The sequence below is a fragment of the Bombus huntii genome, chromosome 4, assembly GCF_024542735.1.
Source record: "Bombus huntii isolate Logan2020A chromosome 4, iyBomHunt1.1, whole genome shotgun sequence".
Lineage (NCBI taxonomy): Eukaryota > Metazoa > Arthropoda > Insecta > Hymenoptera > Apidae > Bombus > Bombus huntii.
The window spans coordinates 2010657-2031680 of NC_066241.1; the positions used below are offsets into that span (position 1 = coordinate 2010657).

The following is a 21024-nucleotide window of genomic DNA, read 5'->3' on the forward strand; positions in this document are numbered from 1 at the left end:
CTATATTATTAAAGCATAATATCTTTAATTTGTGGTCTACCAGAGCTAGTAACTTAACAGAAAAATATGTAGATCAATAGTAATAAAAAAGATTCAGTACTGCAAAGTATGTCACATGAGATACGAAAATATTTTTTCTAACGAAATGATAATAAAAATTATTTTATTATACAAACGTAAAAAATAATAAATAGTAATTTCTATTAAAATAAGTTTTATTCGAATGAAAAAGAATTAAATAAGCAATGAGTATGGAGAATGTATTAATAAGAAGACAAATTTAATGATTTCACAAACATTGTTTTTATTAAAGCGGTATGGAAACTCAACGATATTTACAAGAGATATTTACAGTGCAAATAATGTCTATCATACATTATGTTCGTTCAATCAGAGTACTTTACATAACGAAGAATAAAAATCCAATGTATTTCTGAATAAATGTAAAGTATTGTTAATTATTCCGTTTATAATAACTGCATTCGGAAATTCAGAGGAAATAATAAGCACATTTCTTTCTCAGTTTCATCACTTTTACAATCTGTCACTTATACAAACGATACGAATAAGTTAGACGATACACTTCATTATAGATATAGTTTAGATACCATCATTAATGTTATCACCTATTATTTTTTCGAAAAAATAGCGTAATATCACAGTTACATTGTGGACATTAGAACATGCACGACCGTTTCAAGATTCACGCCATCAGACTATCGTCACTATCATAGAAGAAAGCGATTAATGAGTATCGCTACATAAGTCTACGATTTTCATCAACACCTAACACTGTTTCCGTACGACTAATTGTATCACTTTAAACTTCAAACACAATTAAGAAACAAGCGAATGTTTCCCATTAAACATGAAAATTAATTAGCACTCGAAAATTTCGCTACGCATGGCGTTTTTGCTACTTATCCATAGGTTTTTGAACTTGGTTACAAAGATCGAAATACTTTACGCAGTAATGTGCCGTATAGAAACATTCCTATCAATTCGAAGATGTCTAAGGTGTCTATCCACAGTGTACATGTTCTTCCCTACATAATGATCAAACGTTAGGAGGTACGTTAATATAGGTTTTCCGCAAAGAATGATTTGATGGTGAAACGTTAAAGTCACAAGATATCTTTATAAACTTTAATTGTAATCTTGAATTTATACACACATGTTGTATATATATATATAGGTATCTTTTTAAATAAATTTATATTATACACGTTTAATTATTTACACAACAGATTGTCAAAAGCTCATTTTGACAATTTCCTATTTTACACTATTGTAGACTGTACACTGAAAATGTTTACACCGGAGCACCAGTTTAAGGATGTACTGCAGCACCAATTCGCTGGCCGTAGATCGCGTATGGAGAATAATAAGGTCCTAATGCGTTGAAAGCGCTATAAGGTGATGCGGCGAGCGAGGCTGGAAGAGGTCCCGTCGGTGGCTTTCCGTATGGGTGATATCTGGCGCTCAACGGACTCAGAGAAGGCGTCGGGTAAGACCCGCCGCTCGCACGATGTAAAGCTGCCGACGGCGAGAGCAAAGGATGCGGATGTGGATTGCTGAGTAAAGCGGCTGAAGACGACGCATGATCGCCACCGGTTAAACTTGTGTGGCTACGAAGATGCTGAAGAAGCTCTTCCGATGTAGTAAATCGCTTTCCACAATAAGAATCACCAGCGATCCAATTACAAACGTATGGTCTACCACCGGTTAATGTGGACGGGTAAGAAAGCGACGGTGGAGCCATAGGACCAAACGATGACAATGCCATTGCCAAACCGTACTTTTGATGATCACATTGTGTACATCCACTCGGACAAGTTCCAGTACTCATCATTAGCTGCGCGCTGTGCATACTATATTGGCAACCAGTACAGTAAGGATCCTTACAAACCGGTACTAGGGCCTCTCCACCGGCCGGAGTCTTGACACGAGCGTAACTCAGATAAGGGTTTCCACCTGTCGGAGTACTTGATGGATAACCCAAAAGAGCTGCTGCTGCAGCGTGATGATGTGAAAAGGGAGATGCACCAGCAAACGGTGGTCTAAACGCTGGATTTTCTGCCAATCCAGGTGGGCAACAGAGTGGGTTTCCAGAAAATCCCGGAAGACTAGGCTTATATGCACCCAAGTTCGATTCCTTTGTATGACTGCCAGAAAGAATCTCCATGCCTGATCTAATGATCGGGCTAGTACCATTGTTGTTATTACGTGGCGATCCATCGGTTTTGTCCCGATCCGCCGGTGTCTTCCGATCAGTGGATGGAGTGGTGCTTGCCGTCGCTGTCGCTTGAGTCGCGGGAGAGGCTGACTTTCGGCCGACGGGTGTTCGATTTCCTGATGACTTTTTTTCTGTGTGACTGGTATCACTCACACTTACACTCTCTTGACCACTAACACTGTGAACACTTGCTTTCGACGCAGGTCTACTTTCGTCAGTAGATTTTTTCGAAACAACATTAGTTTCGTAAGGTTTAAAAGCCAAGGATTTCCCGTCCGACGGGCTGCTGCGTGTACTACTCCGTTCCAACTTTGCAGCTGGTGGAGATTTTGCGTTTGTACCGGTATTCATGCTCTTCGGCGTTTTATCCAACGGAGAAATCAAAGGCTTTGTTGGAGAATCAGCACCTATCTGACTGCATGTTTGGGCCAATAAAGCTAAAGGACTCTTCTTCGCATCCAACTGTAAAATAAAGTTGTGCAACTCGTTACAAATCAATATCGATGTTTGATATTGTATAAATACATACTAAAACTTTGAACGTAATATCGTGAAACATTTATTATTTTATGAAATACACAAGAAAAAGTCGAATAAGTTAGTGTACAGCAACCCGTCGGACATCGTGTACCGTCGGTATACGACAAACAAATGAAACATCTTATTTTTGAATATTCAAACGGAGTTCATTCGATTTTCCATAAAAAACAACGTTGTTAATTTTAATTTATATGCAAAATAACAAAAAGAAATAGAACAATGTAAAAACTATAGTACTCCATTTCCTTCACTGCATCCGTAATTAAATAATTTAAAAATTGTTTATCAAAAACAATATTTTTTTGAAGCATATACTAACCGTAGTTGGAAGCGGAGAAAGATAATCCGGTTGTAGATATTGATTGTGTCCAGTAGTCAGCATACCGCCTTCCTCGAGGACAACCATTTGGTTTTACACTTATTAAGCCAATCACTGCACAAAACTACAAGTAAATCTTCACAAATCACGAAACAGGAACAAACTGATGAACGTAAACGTTTTAAATATTCTGGGGCACAGTTTCGGTATACGCGTTAGTTGATCAATCTCTCCGTGATATGAAACGATTAAACGCAAACGATGTACACCAAGTGGAATCCAGGAAAATAGTGGCAGCTCTCGACGGAGCTGTCCGGTGCACGAAGTGGAATGCGACCGCAACGCCGCCTGGCGACACGATCCGCTCTCTACCCCTCCTTCTTCGGCAAGCCAGGGTGTATAACCTGTCCTCTCTTGTCGTCCCCACCAGTTCTAGTCGAAGGATTATGGTGGGAGAATTGCGGTGGGGTTTGGCCCTGTGTGGGGTGTGGGAAGGCATTCTAATTCAACACGCCACCCATGATGTTGGCCCGACGATGACAGCTCCCATCCCGGCTTTGATATTTCACCGCTTTTACAGCCGTCCATCCCCCCTCTCTCTCTCTTCTCCTCTTCCATCCCCTCACTCTGCACACCCCTTCCAGTTTGCCTACCATAGCTACCTCGACACGGAACCGTCCCTGCCACCACGGCAACCCGATATTTTATACCGTGAAACCTGTCTGTCTCTCCGACCGGCCCCGCTTAATAAGCAGCTTTCAAAATAGAAATGTAATGGGTCGGTGGGGAAGGGAATGTCGGGTGATTGATTGCTCGCTCAGCGACTTACCGACTTGCCACAGCCCACGGGGTAACGAATGACAGCCACTTAAGCGCTGTTTGCCTACAGTTTTGTAAAAGCGTTTTAATTATCGCCCCAACCGCGCCTCGACTTTGTCGCATACTGACTCACCGGATACTAAACGATTCGAGCTACTGATCTCTTCTGACTTCCGTGCTAAGATAACACCGTTAAATAATGTAAAGTAATGGAATGTACACGTTTCGAGGAATCGTCATTCTACCAAAATATAACGAACAAACACAAGCGCTGGCATTACTTTTAAATAAACGTCTTTGAAATTTTCGTTGCGTATTTCCGCTATAAATTATTTTCCAAACACAACAAGATGCGTTTTGATTTCCACTTTAGCTGGGTAACTGTCATAGTTTATCATAATATGTAATCAATAATGTATTAGTTGGAAGAAAAATACCGTTTTCACGACTCATAGAAACTGCTTTCGCAATACGGTCGCTACAGTATTTATGCGAAACCTTTAAAACAAACGTGTGTTCTGTACTGTGTATTAATAAAAGCTACGCATCGTGACTGCTGCACCCGCCAAACGTGGCCATTAAAAAACTTGAATACCAGCTGCGTTGAAACTCAAACGTTCCGCGCGGTTAGGGGATTGTGGCCATTTCACGCGGTATGACTTTAAGTAAGATAAAGCGATCGGTGAAGCAGTTATGTTACAAGGTAATTACAACGAATTATGACAATATCCACACGCTGGCTACGTAGACCGCATAATCGCGGTAAGCAATAATTAGCCCGAGAAACACTTTGTGTAGAAATGTACGCGAATAGTGTCTGAGAAATGTATACAGTTATGTCAGTTGCAGTTTAAATTTAAATTCATAATGTTTTTGGAGTTTCGAAATGGTATAATACATAATAAAATATAATCAATTTTAAACGCAAAGTGTCCTATGTAAAGTTTCAATTTTAGGTCAACTTCCAATAGAAACAAATAAAAAAAAAAAGAATAAAAATATAGAATATTTGTTGCTGATTTAGAAATATGTAGATATGTAGATATATAAGAAATTACTTTAAGAATTTTAATAACTTTCTGTACATATTTATCGTGCGTACTCTATTTGTGAAGGGTGAAACGAACAACAATTATAGTATATTAATTATGTCTAATCTCACACACATTATTACAATTTGCTATTGCATAGTTAAGATCGTAACGTATTAAACAAATCTAAGAATAATGATAAATAATAGTGAAAGTCTACTAATAAGAATGATTGCGTCTATATCCGTTGAACTTCCATTTTCAACTAAACAGTGGGATACAAGGTAATATTAAATCTTTCTATCGTGTAATATTTCCCAGAAGAAATAAAGGTCTTTGGGAGTTCTACTTCCATTCTATATCTTTGACTTTCTGTATCCCTCTCATTCCTCCGCTCTCCTTTCTCCTGTTCTGTTTCTCTGAAGTTATGGCGCCGTTAATACCCCAATGGCAAGTCTTTGACGTTTTGACGCTGACGGATGAGTTTACGGCTAATATAGTTCTCTTTCATCTCCGCCGCTCCTTCAGTCCACGTTTCGGAGATTTCAAAACGTCAGCTACCAGACGGATAAAGATTCAGCTTTGATGTGTTACTGACAGATGCAGTGACATAAACAATGTTTATTATGTAAAATGCAATGCTAATTGCATCTGATGTGAAATATGCATTATTTCGTTAATCGTAGGAAAATGTATACATGTATGCAAACAATAAATTTAATAAATATAGGTATAGATCATGCCAGTTTTATGAAAATGTCCTTCTAATAACGTAACAATAATGCTATTGTAAAGTAATTTAAGTAACAGTAATATAATGCGTACACAAACCCTTTCTAGTTTACAGTAGTTGTAAAATGAGCGAGAGAAAGGAAGGTAATATAAGTAGGTAATGCGATAAATAAAATACATGAAATGATAGATAACATTTATTATGATTAGGCTATAATTTTCCGAGCTATTACAGACTGGCATTAGGGTACTGGTTAGTCATACCTGCCTGTAAATAGATTTAAGAAATTAGGAAATTTTGCCCATCGTAAAAGCTTTTATGGGCTGTGTTATAAAAATGTCAAGTGGGAATGAAGAATCATAAACAATAATAAAAATTATATTTTATGAATTTGGAAGAATAGCATGACGTGTCAATCGATATATAAGATGCAATTATATTTATCTTGAAATTTGATGACAAAAGAAGCTTCTATAAATCATTTTCTAAGAAAAATAGTTTTTAGAATTGTTTATATTTGAATATATGGAAATGGATAAGACTGGCTACTAGTGAACGTGTATTGGCCTGGAAACGGCAGCTGTCCTCCATTTTTCCATTTCGAAAGCCAAAGAACGCTTACGAAGTATATAATTTATAATCCATGCGTCAATTCGAATCAGACATTAGACCGCAATAGCTTTTCAAACATCACCGCTATTTTCAACGAGATTCAACAATACTTTAGTAATACTTCAGGATGATCGTTCTTCATGACGTATTGTGACCAAACGAATTCGCTTCGGGGACAATAGATACTAGAACGCTGGATAAAAGTGTAAAAATGCTGACAAGCGGATAATAAAGGAGGCAGTCAGTCACTTTGAGAGATGGCGCGGAACAAAGAGGGTGAAGGAAGAAGGAGAGGGGAGGCTGGGGAAAAGTTGCTCGGTGAGCCGTGAAAGGGAAAAAGATGGATGAACGCAAACGCAGTTGGCGTGCACAGAGGAGAAACAGAATTTGCGGCCGGTAATAAATCATAGCAGTCTTCTTTCTTCTCCCTTCGCCTCATCCCTTACGTCTTATATATCGAACTCGAAGCACGAAATGACAGGGGGGCGCTACGTGATTATGTACGTATCGTTGCTTTCCAATACAATCTATGTTGTAGCAACTTCCGCCAAAATGTGACCTGTTTGTCATACGTTTATCTTCAAATTTACGAGTTCCTATATTAGACACAACAATATATTGTTTATTGAAATAGGAGATAGGAAAATTAAATTCTTTTTTAAACAAACAGTGTCATTTGAAATGTCATGATTCAATGTCAAATATTCGATGAAATCACAATATATGTCGTATGGCTCTGGGAAAAACTGTTATTTGGTGCAATATTATACGGTGCGTGAGTGATAATAACAGTAACGAGCGCTCAAGCAACAACAACATAGCTGCGTGCGACTAGCTCGTAATTATTTCTGACATGGCGTTTCATCGGTACGGTGATCAAAAAGGTCACGTCGTCAGGCTTCCGACAATGTGACAGTCAATACATTGACCAGGAAAGAGGAAGAGAAAAAAATATGTGCGGCAATAATAATAACAGGGGCTGGAGGGAGGGATGGAGACGTAGACAGAAATACGAAGCTGGTGCAGCGCAGACAACTCGGCAAGGGCCTCGTTGCCTCATGTTTAAATCAGCGATAACGAGAAGCCTCGGTGACATATGTCACTGTCGCTGTCAGCCGGCTACACAATCAATATAGTCACCCACCCGTCCGTTCGTTCGTTCGTCCGTCTGTCCGTCTGTCCGCCAGCTAGCTTGCTCTCAGCCTGCCCGCCTGCCTGCCTGCCTGCCTGCCTGCCTGCATGCCTGCTTTTCAACCTTCACATGCATAGACCGTATTCCACCCGATAATGTATTCGGTACGTGACTTCGTATTCGACAAATACAAGAGCGTCCTCGGTCCGGCGCGACGATACGGCCGCGACCCGGACCAACCACTATTGCAAACTATCTTCGCCGCTAGCCAAAAGACATTTGCTTTTATGGAAAAACGAATCGTGTAATAGGATGCTTTCCTCCTCTTGAACGACCACTTTCGTTCTTCCTTTCAATTCTATTATGCATTCTGCATTTTGCTATTCATGCTACGGGACATTTCTTCTCATTTCATCACTGCGTCCATCTCACCAATCTATTAGTATTTTTCAAGATTGAATTTTGCAGATTAGTCGAGCTTGGATTTTATTACGGAATCCATTTATTTTAATCGTCTAACAAAAGAATGTATTGAGAAGTACAAGAAATCGTAAAATGAATTTATATAATGCGTGGAAAATACTTACCTTGTTTCAAACGTTATTACGTAAATGCCACGTATTTCGTAATATTACAAACATTCTAATGTATGATGATAGATACTATTTATTCTTTTGATTATTTTTCGATAAGATGTTTCTTCGGATTTTTTAAAATAGATAGATGGATAATTTAAGAATAAAATTGTAGAATAACATTATATATCTTAATCTTAAAAATTATAAAATATGAATACGAAATGTAAAATTGCAGTTAAAATTTAATGGGACGGTATCACTGTATAATATCTAGCTTCAAGTAATAAGTGTGATACATAATTATTTTATCGACTTATATAACTTAATTGAGATGGTGGACGAAGTGACAATTCGTCAATCGTCTTTCTACATCGATTACCTTGTACATATATATTTTCGATCAAATAGGTTTATCAGTGTCAATCAATAATAGCGGCTTAACGATTAAATGACTTGTTGAAAGTGTATGTAATGTGTTTGTATGATGAAAAATCGTCGCGACTGTCAATGTGTTAAGAATCATTTATTAATTATAAAATTATAATTGTATATAGACAATGTAAAAAACGGAATATCCAATTTGCTACAAAAAATTATTAATCTTTCGGTTACCGTTCATAATTAATGTAATAACTTCAATCTATACCACGGAAAATCATGGTTCTTTGTTGATTATCTAAACATTTGACGTAGTTACATAGGTAATTATCGAAGCGTTTAATGCTAATTCGATCTACTATAAATCTCTTAATTACTCGAAGCACAAATGTCTGTTTATACGCTTATAAATATGAATGAAGCAAGACGAAACACGAAGATGGAGACATAAATCATATTCAGCATACTGAAAAGCCGGGACGCTTATATAAATCATATTAAATTTGTATAATAATGGTAAAATCAGTATATACATAATTGTAGTAAGTTAGTATAGTAAGTAAATTGCACATAGTATGCAATTTTGTGATGTATCTCACTCGTGCACACAATGATATATTTTATTCGTGATACGTTTATTTTTGTATGAACTTTCATTGTTATAAACACGGTATCAACATGTAATGTACCATATATTACATATTTATCATATGGATACATACGAGAAGATATGTCCGTAGCAAAATGTATTATGTACTTATTTGTACCGTATCTTTTGTGATTTCTTATAAAAAAGCGCATTCAATTTATTGATCCAGTCATAGAGCGATGAGATGAAAAATTAAGAAAGGTCTCTGCAAGAATTTTTTTCTTATTTTGCATTTACGTCTGTAACGTTCTCCGTGTAGTATTTTGAAAAACACGCTTGTTGAATACAGATTGATTTCTGAGACTTTGGAGTGAATTAACTCGAGGTGCCACTGTATCGCACCTGACGAAAAAAAGGTCATTCGAAAGGGAGCTTCAGGTATATCGAATTTATTATAGGCACTATGCGCCGCCATCCTCCGATCTCCACTCCGAACTATACCCTGGGGATCATATTTTATGTTTTAATCTCTCCATTGTTCCAGGTATAACGGAGTTTAGAAAGAAAAATAATGCCTACTCGGAACACACAAAACTGTCGGCCATAAAACACTCGTGTCGGGTCACCCAGCCAATGCGCAATTGCGCAGGCGTGCACGACCTGCATTTTTATGTTGGCGGTAAGGTCCGCGTACAGATTTTCTCCAAAACGTCGGATAAAAACGTGGACAGAGAAAAAATACGCTAAACGTAATACTATTACAATAGCGTCCGGCTACAACATGCAAATCTATTGCGGCGTGTCGACATATGTATCTGGATTCTCTGGGCGATTTTTTCTATCTTTCTACGATGTTTCTTTAATTATTCTGTCATATCCGTGTAGAATTTTTAATGTATTATATGTTTAACGATACACGTTTGAAGTAAATTTCGAATAAAAATTGTTATACATATGTATAGACGTATTATATATATACGTGTGTATATCAACGTTCTTAAATCATCGAAGTAAAAGTTTTTTTTTTTGCAAATGGCTATAAAAATTTCAAAACTATTTAATTGCAAAATTATAAGATCGTCGGTCGGTAAAGCATGTATAGTGTATATACAATTATATTTTGGATGTCAGAATAAAAGAATTACACACATAACAGAAATATGAACAGAAATATGAAATATATATGTATAAATTTATATTCATATTACAATTTCTCTTCTTCATTACCCAATTTGTTGAAATATTAATTAATATTTATAGTTTTTTTTTTGTAAAGTAAAACCGGTAGTCATAAATCATAATTCTTCTTTATTACACGATATCCTAGAATAGAATGCAGTACTTATCCTAAATAGGTCTATTACCTTAACAATAAGACGTCAGTTGGTGTTGGTATTCAATTATAGCCTGGTTGTATCCACGCCATTATTCATACTATACAGTTTGAAACCATATATAATGCGATAAGACAGAAAGGAAAAAAGATTCTAAGATTTTATGCATATGTGTTTAAACGAATTTTAAAAACAGAGAACATAAAAATCTATTTTGGCACTTACAATATTTAATTCAATGCAAGGCTTATATTTTTCGACATAAAAGTAATTTTCAAATACTTGCATTTTTGTTATATCTCTTATCCATATAACAATTATTTTCTATAATCATAGATCGACTATCGTTACTCTATACTAAAGGCTTTAAATTATTCCACAAGAAAGAATCTATATAAATCAATTTCTCTATTTACATACAATCGATTATGAAAAAGTTTATTTACGACTTCGAAGGCTCGTAATGTAAAAGTTTATATCGAAAGGATAAATCTTATTGTGTAGGTTTTTCTTTTTATTGCCCTGTATACAAAGATAACCTAGATCACGTCTATTAAGCTAGAAGTGGGAAAATAGTTGCCTATTTAACCAGTCGTGCAGTAAAAATTCGCAGATTATCTATAGTAGCACGCAAATGCATTGCGTATTTTTACGAGCTCCTTCATATACCGTAATGACATTGCTTTCGATAAACAAGTCTACGTTAAATCATATCAAGAGACAAGACGAGGAGGGAGAGAATAAGGATGATTATGGCTATGAAGTATACACGATTTAGCAATTTTATTTCCGAAAAGTCGGCATTCAGAGCCCTCTATTTATGTGGTGCGGTGCCTGGTAACATTGCGGTTGTTAATATGTCGAATAGTTTTAGATTCTCTTAGATGAGGTTACGTCGTGTGACTAATTCCCCCGTCTTCTGGTTGAATTCGTTCTCAGCTACGTTCTCGCTGGTATTATCGGAGAGGGCACCCTGCCATTATCCTTACATCCCAACCCTCTCTTCTGGGACCGCTAATTATTTCGGACGAAATGACCCAACGGCCACCATGTAATGACAATGCTGAGGGAACGAACGCCCTGCCCAAATCGTGTTATTAAAATAGGAGTCCTGATTCCTGATGATACGTTTACTCGACGGTATAATATCCCAAGCTATCGGTTTCGATGCGAACGTGACTGTTAAATTGTTTCGCGCATGGATGATGAATCGTTGTTCCGAATGAACCGAGTATCGTTACTATTAGTACACGTGAAAATCATTACAGATCTAACAACGTATCGTAATCACGCGACTGTTATCTTCTCAATAATCCTAATGCCTTTCAAATCATGCGATCGTAAATTTGTAAGTATCTATCATTGTGTGTACACATTTATTTATTTATATGCTTAGAATCTTCTTTATTTTCGTTTACCATTTTTTAAATTTTAATACTTTGCAATTTTTTTTAATACATTTCTGTTACGTTTTTATTATCCTAAGAATCACACAGAAGAGAACATATCTTTATACATATTTATTTGTATGGATCGTGAATTATTGAGAAATGTAAAAGGTTTCAACCTGCATCATTTAAATATACACGTTCAGGAATACAGCGATACGATCAGCGAATTTGACTTCGACTTCGGTAAGTAATTGTTTCATATTGACCAACACTTACTAATTAGTAATATATCTTTATATTTTCTTATTTCTATTAGCGCCATTTCGTAAGTTTTTATTTATTTCCTAGATTTTTTGTTGCCTTAAGTAGATACTGATGTATTTACATTTATTAGCATATCTATAACTTGATTTTAAGATTTCAACCACATACGACTTGATGTTCCAATACAGTAGTAAATAATAACGTAAAATACAGAAAATGTTGTCAATAGGGCAGTAATATCGTTTCGTTTCGGAGCGAACACGAGGGTAATACGTTTTTCTCGACTTCGCTCGGAATTTTGGAAGAGCTGTGTGTAATCAGAGACGACATCTTGTCTTCTACGGTAGGAGAAGTCCTGGCATCTCGTCACTCGGCCGTCTGCTTTCAACACGACACCCGTCTCTCATTCGATGCTAGACGTCGCCTCCCGCACTCTCGACCAATATGTCGTCTCCCTGCACCAGGGAAACCATTGGAACATGAAAACCTATCGTGACAGCCGATCCTAACTGTTTCACGCTACTCAGTGACAGGAAACGCGACGTGCTTATTATACGGATTAATTGACCAAAATGTGATTTTGTTCCTCCTTCACGTTTCCACGGATACATGAAATCAAAGAACCAAATACGTACACACATACATATGTATATACTTAAAGTTTCGCTCTACGATTTAAACAAATATTTAAAATGTTGATTTCTTTTTTCCAATAAATACCTATTCACTTCCTGTCTGATCGTGACATGTGAACGTATTGCAAATGAAATTGCAAATGAAGTCAGTCTAAAGAGTATTGAAAGTTTAACATCTTTTTTCAAGAAAGTAGTTTAGTTACGACATACGGTTCTTCTGACGAGCTTAGTCGTCATGGTAATAAAAAGAGTTTATTCTTAAATTTCAGGGTCAAGGACAACTTTGTTGTCTTCTCTTAGCCGATTTCCAGCAATCCGAAGATAAACAGGATTATTGTAACGTATGTAGAATACCTTTACACCCTATACAATCGAGTCTGCACTTTTATTATAGTTAATCGTTATTTACAAATATTAAATATATGACAAGATAAACGATTTTATTCAAGGTTTCAGAGAAAGATAAATGACGTTACCATTTTAAAGTCCCGTTTTCACTAAGACGATGTCGAGCAAATGTTTGTCGCTGTTTCATGTTTCTTGAAGAAGTCGACGCATGTTATTTTGGTATGAGCGAAGTGTTTCTAAAAGGTGCTGTTTGTCGGAAATGTTTTGGAACATGCAACAAGAGGCGACAGATAACAGAAAGTCGTTCATTGTTGCTTCAGTAGAGACGGAGCCTTAGAAAAAGTGAATTCTGAATGGAAATTCGGTGACAGTTAATTATTGAAAGATGGTGAGACGATATTATTTTTTCTGGTCAAAAATAGAGATATGTTCGCAGCCCAGTTAATTTTTTGTCGAAACAGGTAATATCTGATTGAATTTAACTGAAAACTTTATCGTACTACACATACATAAAATCGTGTCGAGAATTTGTTTTATTCTTATATGGTCGAATGGACAGAATTCGTAGTTCCTTCATTTTCAAGTTGAAATTTCAAATGGAGTGACGCATGTTAACGAAATATCCTGGCAGAGACAAACACGACGTACAGGCATTAACAGTTTTTTACGCGCGTTTTTACACAAGCCGCCTTCAAAGTCGGCACGGTACAACGCTGAAATTACTGGCGACGCGAACATAGAGAAGGGGAATACGTCGGGTTTTGAAATATGACAAACGCACGTGTGTTGTCCATGGGTAAATTTTGTTTATATTCCGAGTTGTACGAGTGTTGCTTGCTGTGTCTGTACAACGCGCTTCTTTGATGAGGAGAGACGAGCCGTACAAGAGCCGTGGTCGTGAACTTCACACAAACGCACAACTGCGGCCAGACCGGGGGAAACGGACTGAGAGATCGGCGCATAAACCGTACTGCCAACGTATTCAAGAACATGCCGTCTGATACGTATACTAAGCAAACTAGCTCCATGCATGTTGCTCGTAAAAAGACGCACACACGGTGACACGTTTAAATCGAATCTCCGTCAAACAACCCATAAGCATGTATACATACACAGATCGAAGGAAACTGGTGATAGGTAGCATGTAATACCACTGACACGTACTTAGGTATGTACCTATGTATGTCTGTACGAGTCTCATGCGCGCACATCACATGCGTTTGAAGGTATCGCAACGAAAAGGAAGAAGGGGGTGAATTTTACCCCATTGCGAATCCAGAGAATTGCGCCTGCCAAGGCGTAAAACACGAGTGCCTCGTGAGATCCCGTGTAATTTGTATTTGTCGTTGGGATGTGCGTAAAATCGGATTCGTGTAGCAGACATAACGTTGCCGGCGACGTAGAACGCGTTTTCATCCTGATGTACGACACCTGGCGTATGACAGCCGTGATTTATCAGCTACCGAACAGTTCGCCGAAGCCACGGAAAATGGAGATGAGTTCTGTGTGATATGTTTTTCTACAAAACAGTGAACATACTTTCCTGTTTTTTCGCGCTGCTTCTTGAAAGACGAAATAAAGTATTTTTACTGTCGTGTCATGCAGAATGTAACGCGATTACACGAATAAAAAGAATTGGTCGAATCACTCGTACGCGTTTATAACTCGTGTGTTATTACTTAAATATAAGTTATGCAACATAGAGAAGAGGAGAAAGTCATTTATCGATATTGTGAAGTATCGCGAAATCGAAAGATTTGTAATCAAGAGATATGTACAGTGTATAACTTTCGAATATCACAACAAAATCAGATTTACAGATAAAGAATTTCGTTTAATTATTATTGAGTTATGTAAAACTCAAGCGTAGTCAAAAGATAAGTTTGTTTCCTCTTATTGCTTCAGTCTTTAGATAGCCAGTAACGATTAGAAGAGTTTGGAAAATGATTTATTTTCAATGTGTTAATATGGTTTATGTCTCCTTTCGTAAAATACGGTAATAGGAGTTATTTTAATTTAAACACATATAATATTTTTATAGATTCGAAAAAATACAACTGATGAAAGTTCCATAAAGTTTTATAAAGGAATCCATAATATAAAGAATATTAAGCAGGCAGTCTTTTAATGAATACAGCTATATTAAAGATTTGGAGATTACGCCTATTCCTTAAATAGCGAGCTTATTTTTTTATTTTTATCTGATACGATTGACTTTTTATTAACCTCAGAATATTTAACGACCTAAGGATTATTATTTTATGTTTTTTTTTATGCGAAGTGACTTTGATTTATAGTTAGTCAAAGTTCAAAATTCTGACTATAAGTGTATTATCAGTGGTTGAAATATTTAAATATCAGTGATTGATTTGTGAATAAAGCACAAGACATGTGATGTAATATTTCTTCGAATTATGGGAACCACTTTGGCCGCTTATATATATACCTAACTTTAAATCAGTCATGCTTTAGTGTAGATGTAATTATTTGAAAATTTATTATAAGTTGCATTTAGCAAATTAACTTACACTGACTAATTTGCAATAATTCAATGTAGACGCAAAATTCCACTCGCTCCGACCGAAACAAAAAATTGTTTATGACTTTGAAGCTATTAATTTTTCGATCCATGTTTATTAGGACTTCCTTTAATCATTTTGCAAAGATTGTGTTATTTACCCTAGATGTTTCACATAATATGAAGGTTAATAAAGAGTTAGATTAGTAATCCGAACTTGATGATATGTTATAATCCACTTGACGTATTCTATTATAGATTATTTCCCTTTTTTATATTCTGATTGTTTCAATTTTGGTTTTAAACATCCTTTATTCGAAACTTTATAGTTTCACGAATACTTTTCTATTTTTGATCACAGATGTTCAGTAAAATTTATTAGTCAGCGTTCTGTGAAGATGTTGTTAAAACATGTAAAATATTACACGGTATCTTTAATTGTAATTTAATATCATATATAAGACACAACTACATATATAAAATAGATTTAGGTATACGTTCAAAATATTCAAAATATTCAAAATCGATAATCGTATGCATTAAACTATCTTAAATTCTCAGAAGCGATAATATCGAAAAGATATGCATTTTTCATATTGCTTCGTAAATTACATCAATACGAATCTACATATGTAGTATAATGCCATTTATTCGTTCCCATCCCCCGTGAAATGTACGGCATATTTATGTTATTATACTAACAATTATGATATTCGTAACTGATTCACGCAGAAGAATTAACTTCGATCAATGTGTGACACATCTTTGTGTTTTCATTTCCCGTGAAGATTATCATCCATAGACAGGTTGATTACACGTGTATCGGAAATTGATAGTTCTGAAACATCCTCGAAGATGTTTCTCTTTTGCTGGACTTTTATCGCAAGCAAAATCGGAAGGTTTACAATTATAAGTCAACGTAGAATCGGTAGTCACGAATCAGGACGTCCATTTGTCTCTAACCGGCTGACTAACGGAACGCGTGTATATCGTCGCCTAACACGCTACCTACCACGTTGACAACGAACGCTGTTTGCCGGCTTGAATGAGACGCGCGACGCGCGATACTTATCTCCGGACCCTCGTCCGCTCCGCACCTTCCTATCTTTCATCACAAGAGGACAATAATTTAGACCGAGCGTTTTCGCTTTTTATCTCATGACCGACTCAACTGATATCCGTTTGCCCTCGATCCTTAGCATTCGCTACGTAAACAGCCAATAATATCATTTCTTTTCTTGCTTTCCTTTCTTCTTAGATTTTGTCCGATTCTGCTATTCGCGGTAATAGCGATTTTTGCATTCCATAAATTCTTGTACGTATTACTTTCTATCCAAAACATCTGATTTTCCGCTCAGCTCATTCTTATAAACGATTTTTCTACAAATGCCAGTAATTTAGAAAAGAGGATATACCACAGCTTTTTTGCAAGTAAAAAGTTAGTCAACGAATAAGGATTATGCAATGGTATTAGAAGGAAATTTGTTGACAATTACATTGTAACGTAAGTACTAAATCCAGTAATAAATATTGGCATACTTGTTGCGTGGTGTGTGAAATTTGTTAAAAACAACAAAGCGGGACGACAGACATTGAAAACGAATAACGCGTAATTACGACGAAAGATCGATACCTACGGAAGTACTTGTTAAAAGCTCTTAAATCGTAAACATTGGTGGCGACGGTAAATATGGCCGCTATTCGCGTTTCGCGAAACTGAGGTGAGCAAAAGAGCAGGAGATGTATAAGTAGACGATATGATGGAAGAGGAAAACAGAAACGGATAACGAAAGAGAAAGAGAGGAGGATGAGAAGGAGAAAGCAGTCGCAGCTCCGAGTGACAGGCGGACGTAGTGAGAATGACACACTCGTTTCCATTTGAGCAATTTCAGTGCGACATGAGACTGAGACGCCGCAGCGACCACGGTTGTCTTGCCGTCAAGGGGAAGAAAGCCGACGAAACGCCAGGAACAAAAGAGATGAGACAGGGTCTGTGGGGTGCGCAAGCTGTCACCTGCATTGTGTTGTTGCTTTCCTTCTCTCCTTTTCTCCTTGTTGCGATCTCTTCTCCTGCCTCCCCTTTTCTCGTTTCCTTCCTCTCTCTCTTTTCCTCATTGTCAAGCTCCCTATTGGTTGCTCATCCTTTTCTCGACTTGGTTTCACCACGATCTTTCTCCGGTATACCATATACGTACTTCTCTTTCTTGGTCTTCCTAGGCTCGTTTCTGTCCTCTGTTCGCGACTCTGTCGTATTCTGTCGGCGACTGGTTGTTCCGCAGGGGTACAATAGCCACTGGCGGTTTCCCTGTGTCCTTGTGTCACCGCGCAGCATGCCTAATCACCCTTGGGCAGCCGTCTGTTATTGAGATGTTTAATTAACTCTATTGTGATCCTCTTTCGGATTGCAATCGTACCGTACTCTCGATTATTATCAACGGTGCACCGACGCCAGAGGCGTCTTATCCACCAGAAATCATGGCCTCTTTGTGTCTTTGATCTCGCGAAAATCAGTACGGTCTACCTCTGCGACTCCGATTGCGTTTATTCAATTAATACCATTGCCTCTATGTTTTCGCTTGCTTTAAATGTTCTTCCTCTGATGTCCTATTCCTCGTCACTTGAAATATCTATGTACAATATGAGCGTCTATTCAAGGATAAAAAATAGTTGTTTATACATGAAGTTTCTGCAATTTTCATGAAAAGAGTCGTTGACAAAAAGGTAGATTTGGAATTTTTGGAAGGGCCAGCGATCGCTGGATGTTACAGAAATTTTTCAAAAGAATTAGATGATTAGAAAATATCAATTTTTAAATGTTAAAAAGTTTTGCTTAGACCATTATAAATGGATTAAATTTCAGTGGTTTACGGTAACCGGTAACCAATATCGACGAGGGAATTTTTTTTTTTTTTTGGTTACCAATAACCATCATCGATAACGGAATATTTTTCTGTTACCGATAATCATTATCGATGATGGAACTTTTTCTTTGTTACCGATAACCATTATCAATGATGAAATTATTTCTTATTACTTTCGACCATTGCCAATTTTTGTAAACAATATTTAAATATAATAAAACGAAAATTAGGTATTTCCTCTGGGAAGTCAAAAGTCAAAATTCGAGAATACAGAACTTGGTCTTCGCAACGAATACAACACGATGTAAGCAAACAAAATTTGGCTTTGAATTTCCAGGACGCACTTTTGTTTACAAATGCCGCCCACCAATCCAAAGATGTAGAACTCCGCTGTGGTGGCCTTTGCACTTACTTTGTATACACTCTGTACATATACAATGGTAAGTGGCTGCCCCACCTAACTCTGCTACCCTTAACTACTCTCTTATTTGTCACGATACGAAAAAATGTTTAGAGATAAAGTCATTGTATTTTAGAAGGGAAGTTAACCTATGAGAGCGAATGTCATTTCAAGCTCGTATCTTCTGAGGTTTTAATAGTGGGAATATCTTTTTAACGAGGTGATGTGTTTTCTTGTTTGCTATTAAAAAGGTGAAGGTATTCTGAAATGATCTGAGCCGAAAATTTCGCAAGTAAATGACTGAAGTGGAAGCTCACGGAATATGAATTGCAGAAACAAAATAAATACGTTAATCGCATTGTTTATCGATTGAATGTGTGAAACGACGTTCCGACAACGGCATCAGGTATACAAATGCGTATTTCCAGCGCCTGTGCAAGCATATGTTCGAATACAATAAAGAGAGCTTGACATGCATTAGCTTCGCGCCTAAATAAGTTTTCATATTGAGTTTGAAGGGCAACACTTTGAGCATATATTAAAATAATAAATAATGCGATCATTTTCTATGAGCTCTCATTTCAATCATTTACTTGTGAAATTTGCGGTTCAGATCATTTCAAGCTCATGGTATGGTACATGGCTCTATGCGTTCTGAGCATACCTTTTTAAATGATAAACAAAAAAATAGTGTGGCGGATGAAAAGAGAGTTGTGCGTTTCGTCCCGGGACTACCGGTGGACTCGTCAGTAAGGCTATGCTCGGTAGTTCCTGCCTTAGACGTAGAGGGAGTTTCGCTGGGTGCGGTATTTGTATCAATCGCTCTTATATTCGACCGCTAGCGAGTTAGACAGACTCGTTGTCGTCGTAGCCCTCTAGTGTTGGCGGTTGGTTACCAGCGGATCGCCCGGGAGGTGTTGCGCCGCGTTGATGCCTCGACTTGTCGGCCTCCTGTTAATACCGATCCGCCACAATAGGTTATTCCGTTTAAAACAATCGTTACTATTATTAAAATCTCAGAAGATACAACATTGAGATGGCACTCAAATTGAAATAGAATAACTTTGTCTTGAAACATCTTCTTGTATCATGACAAATAAGAGAGTAATTAAGTGTAACAGAATTATACGAGACGCCCTATATAAAAGTAAATAAAATAACAATAAAGATTGTAAGTATTACGTTTTGAGGACACCATAGATGGAAATTGCGATATTGTATCATCTTATTTTCCAACTTATTTTCATTATTATTGCTATTTAAATGTATTTTATCAACTCGGTACGGTTTTTACCGTTACTTAAGCCGTTCAATCGTATTTTTAAAGTTCGGTAGAAGTTAAAAAAAAAAAAAAGACAGAGAATCGCAATAGCGTGACATAGTAGTGACTTCGATGTAGTGGTTGTATTTGTAGGGATGGATTATTGCTTTTTGTATTGGTATATAATGAAAATAAAAACAAGTAAGATTAAAGGTAATTTCACGCGAAAAGCTTTCCACGATTCCTGCCGAAATACTGTCGGTGCGCGTAGACTACGATGTTATAAATTTTGAAAACGAGCTGTCAAGCTAACCTATTCGGCCCCAATCCAACAACGAACAACAAGCTGCTGGTTCGTGTATTTTAAGAGTCGATGCTGGTAGACGTATTATGTCGTGGATTTCGAATGCACGGCTACATTTCGTGCGGGTACATTGAAGATCGTGGATACTGGTTCCATAACAGCGTGTGCCGTTTAGATACGGACGTCATTTTGTATTCGAGTCTGGAATGCACTTTGGGTTTCGGTCATATTTATTTTCGTATCTGCTTCATCTTTATTCGCGTGTTTAACTGTGTTAAATGTTTCGCGATACGACCCGTAGATTGTGACACTCTGTGTCAAACTTTGAAATGGAAAATTACAAAAGCTGGCAACGAAATATTTTGCTGTATTTTATTAAATCGCCGACTATCGCTCGCGATAAAAATGCTGCTTTACATTGTTCTATCAATGAAACTGTTCAACGACGTTGAAACGAGATTTCGATATTTCTGTCAGCTTTGCAACAACATTCTCTTGTTTACAGCAGTCAGGCTGCTTGTTGCATTTCACACGAGATAATAGCTTTCGCTGCTTATAGTTTAAAGAAATTTTGGTAAAATGTACACATTTGTGTACACAAAAGAACTGCCTGTACACTTTGTCTACAAAATACAAGATGTAAAATTGGAAGATCGTTTTATCCTGAAATTTATCTTTCGCTAAAATGTATTATACGATAAAACTCGAACTAATTTCTACACGCGACATACGGTACAATTA

The 21024-nt window shown here is 37.0% G+C and overlaps 1 protein-coding gene across 1 annotated transcript; it reads right to left on the reverse strand.

Annotated features, from left to right (window-relative positions):
• Positions 1-279: 279 nt before the first annotated feature.
• On the reverse strand, positions 280-3772 carry LOC126865297 (zinc finger protein Noc). Its single transcript, XM_050617696.1, has 2 exons — positions 3096-3772; positions 280-2698 (listed from the first exon to the last, which is right to left on the reverse strand). Exons 1-2 carry the CDS (start codon positions 3180-3182, stop codon positions 1331-1333), a joined length of 1455 nt encoding a protein of 484 aa, XP_050473653.1. The 5' UTR covers positions 3183-3772; the 3' UTR covers positions 280-1330.
• Between the last annotated feature and the right edge of the window lie 17252 nt (positions 3773-21024).

Excerpts from the sequence above, each read along its gene's own strand:
- LOC126865297 (XM_050617696.1), bottom strand. The coding sequence starts at position 3,182 with ATGGTTGTCCTCGAGGAAGGCGGTATGCTGACTACTGGACACAATCAA. Across the intron at positions 2,699-3,095 it reads TTTCTCCGCTTCCAACTACG|TTGGATGCGAAGAAGAGTCC; the intron begins GTTAGTATATGC and ends TTTATTTTACAG.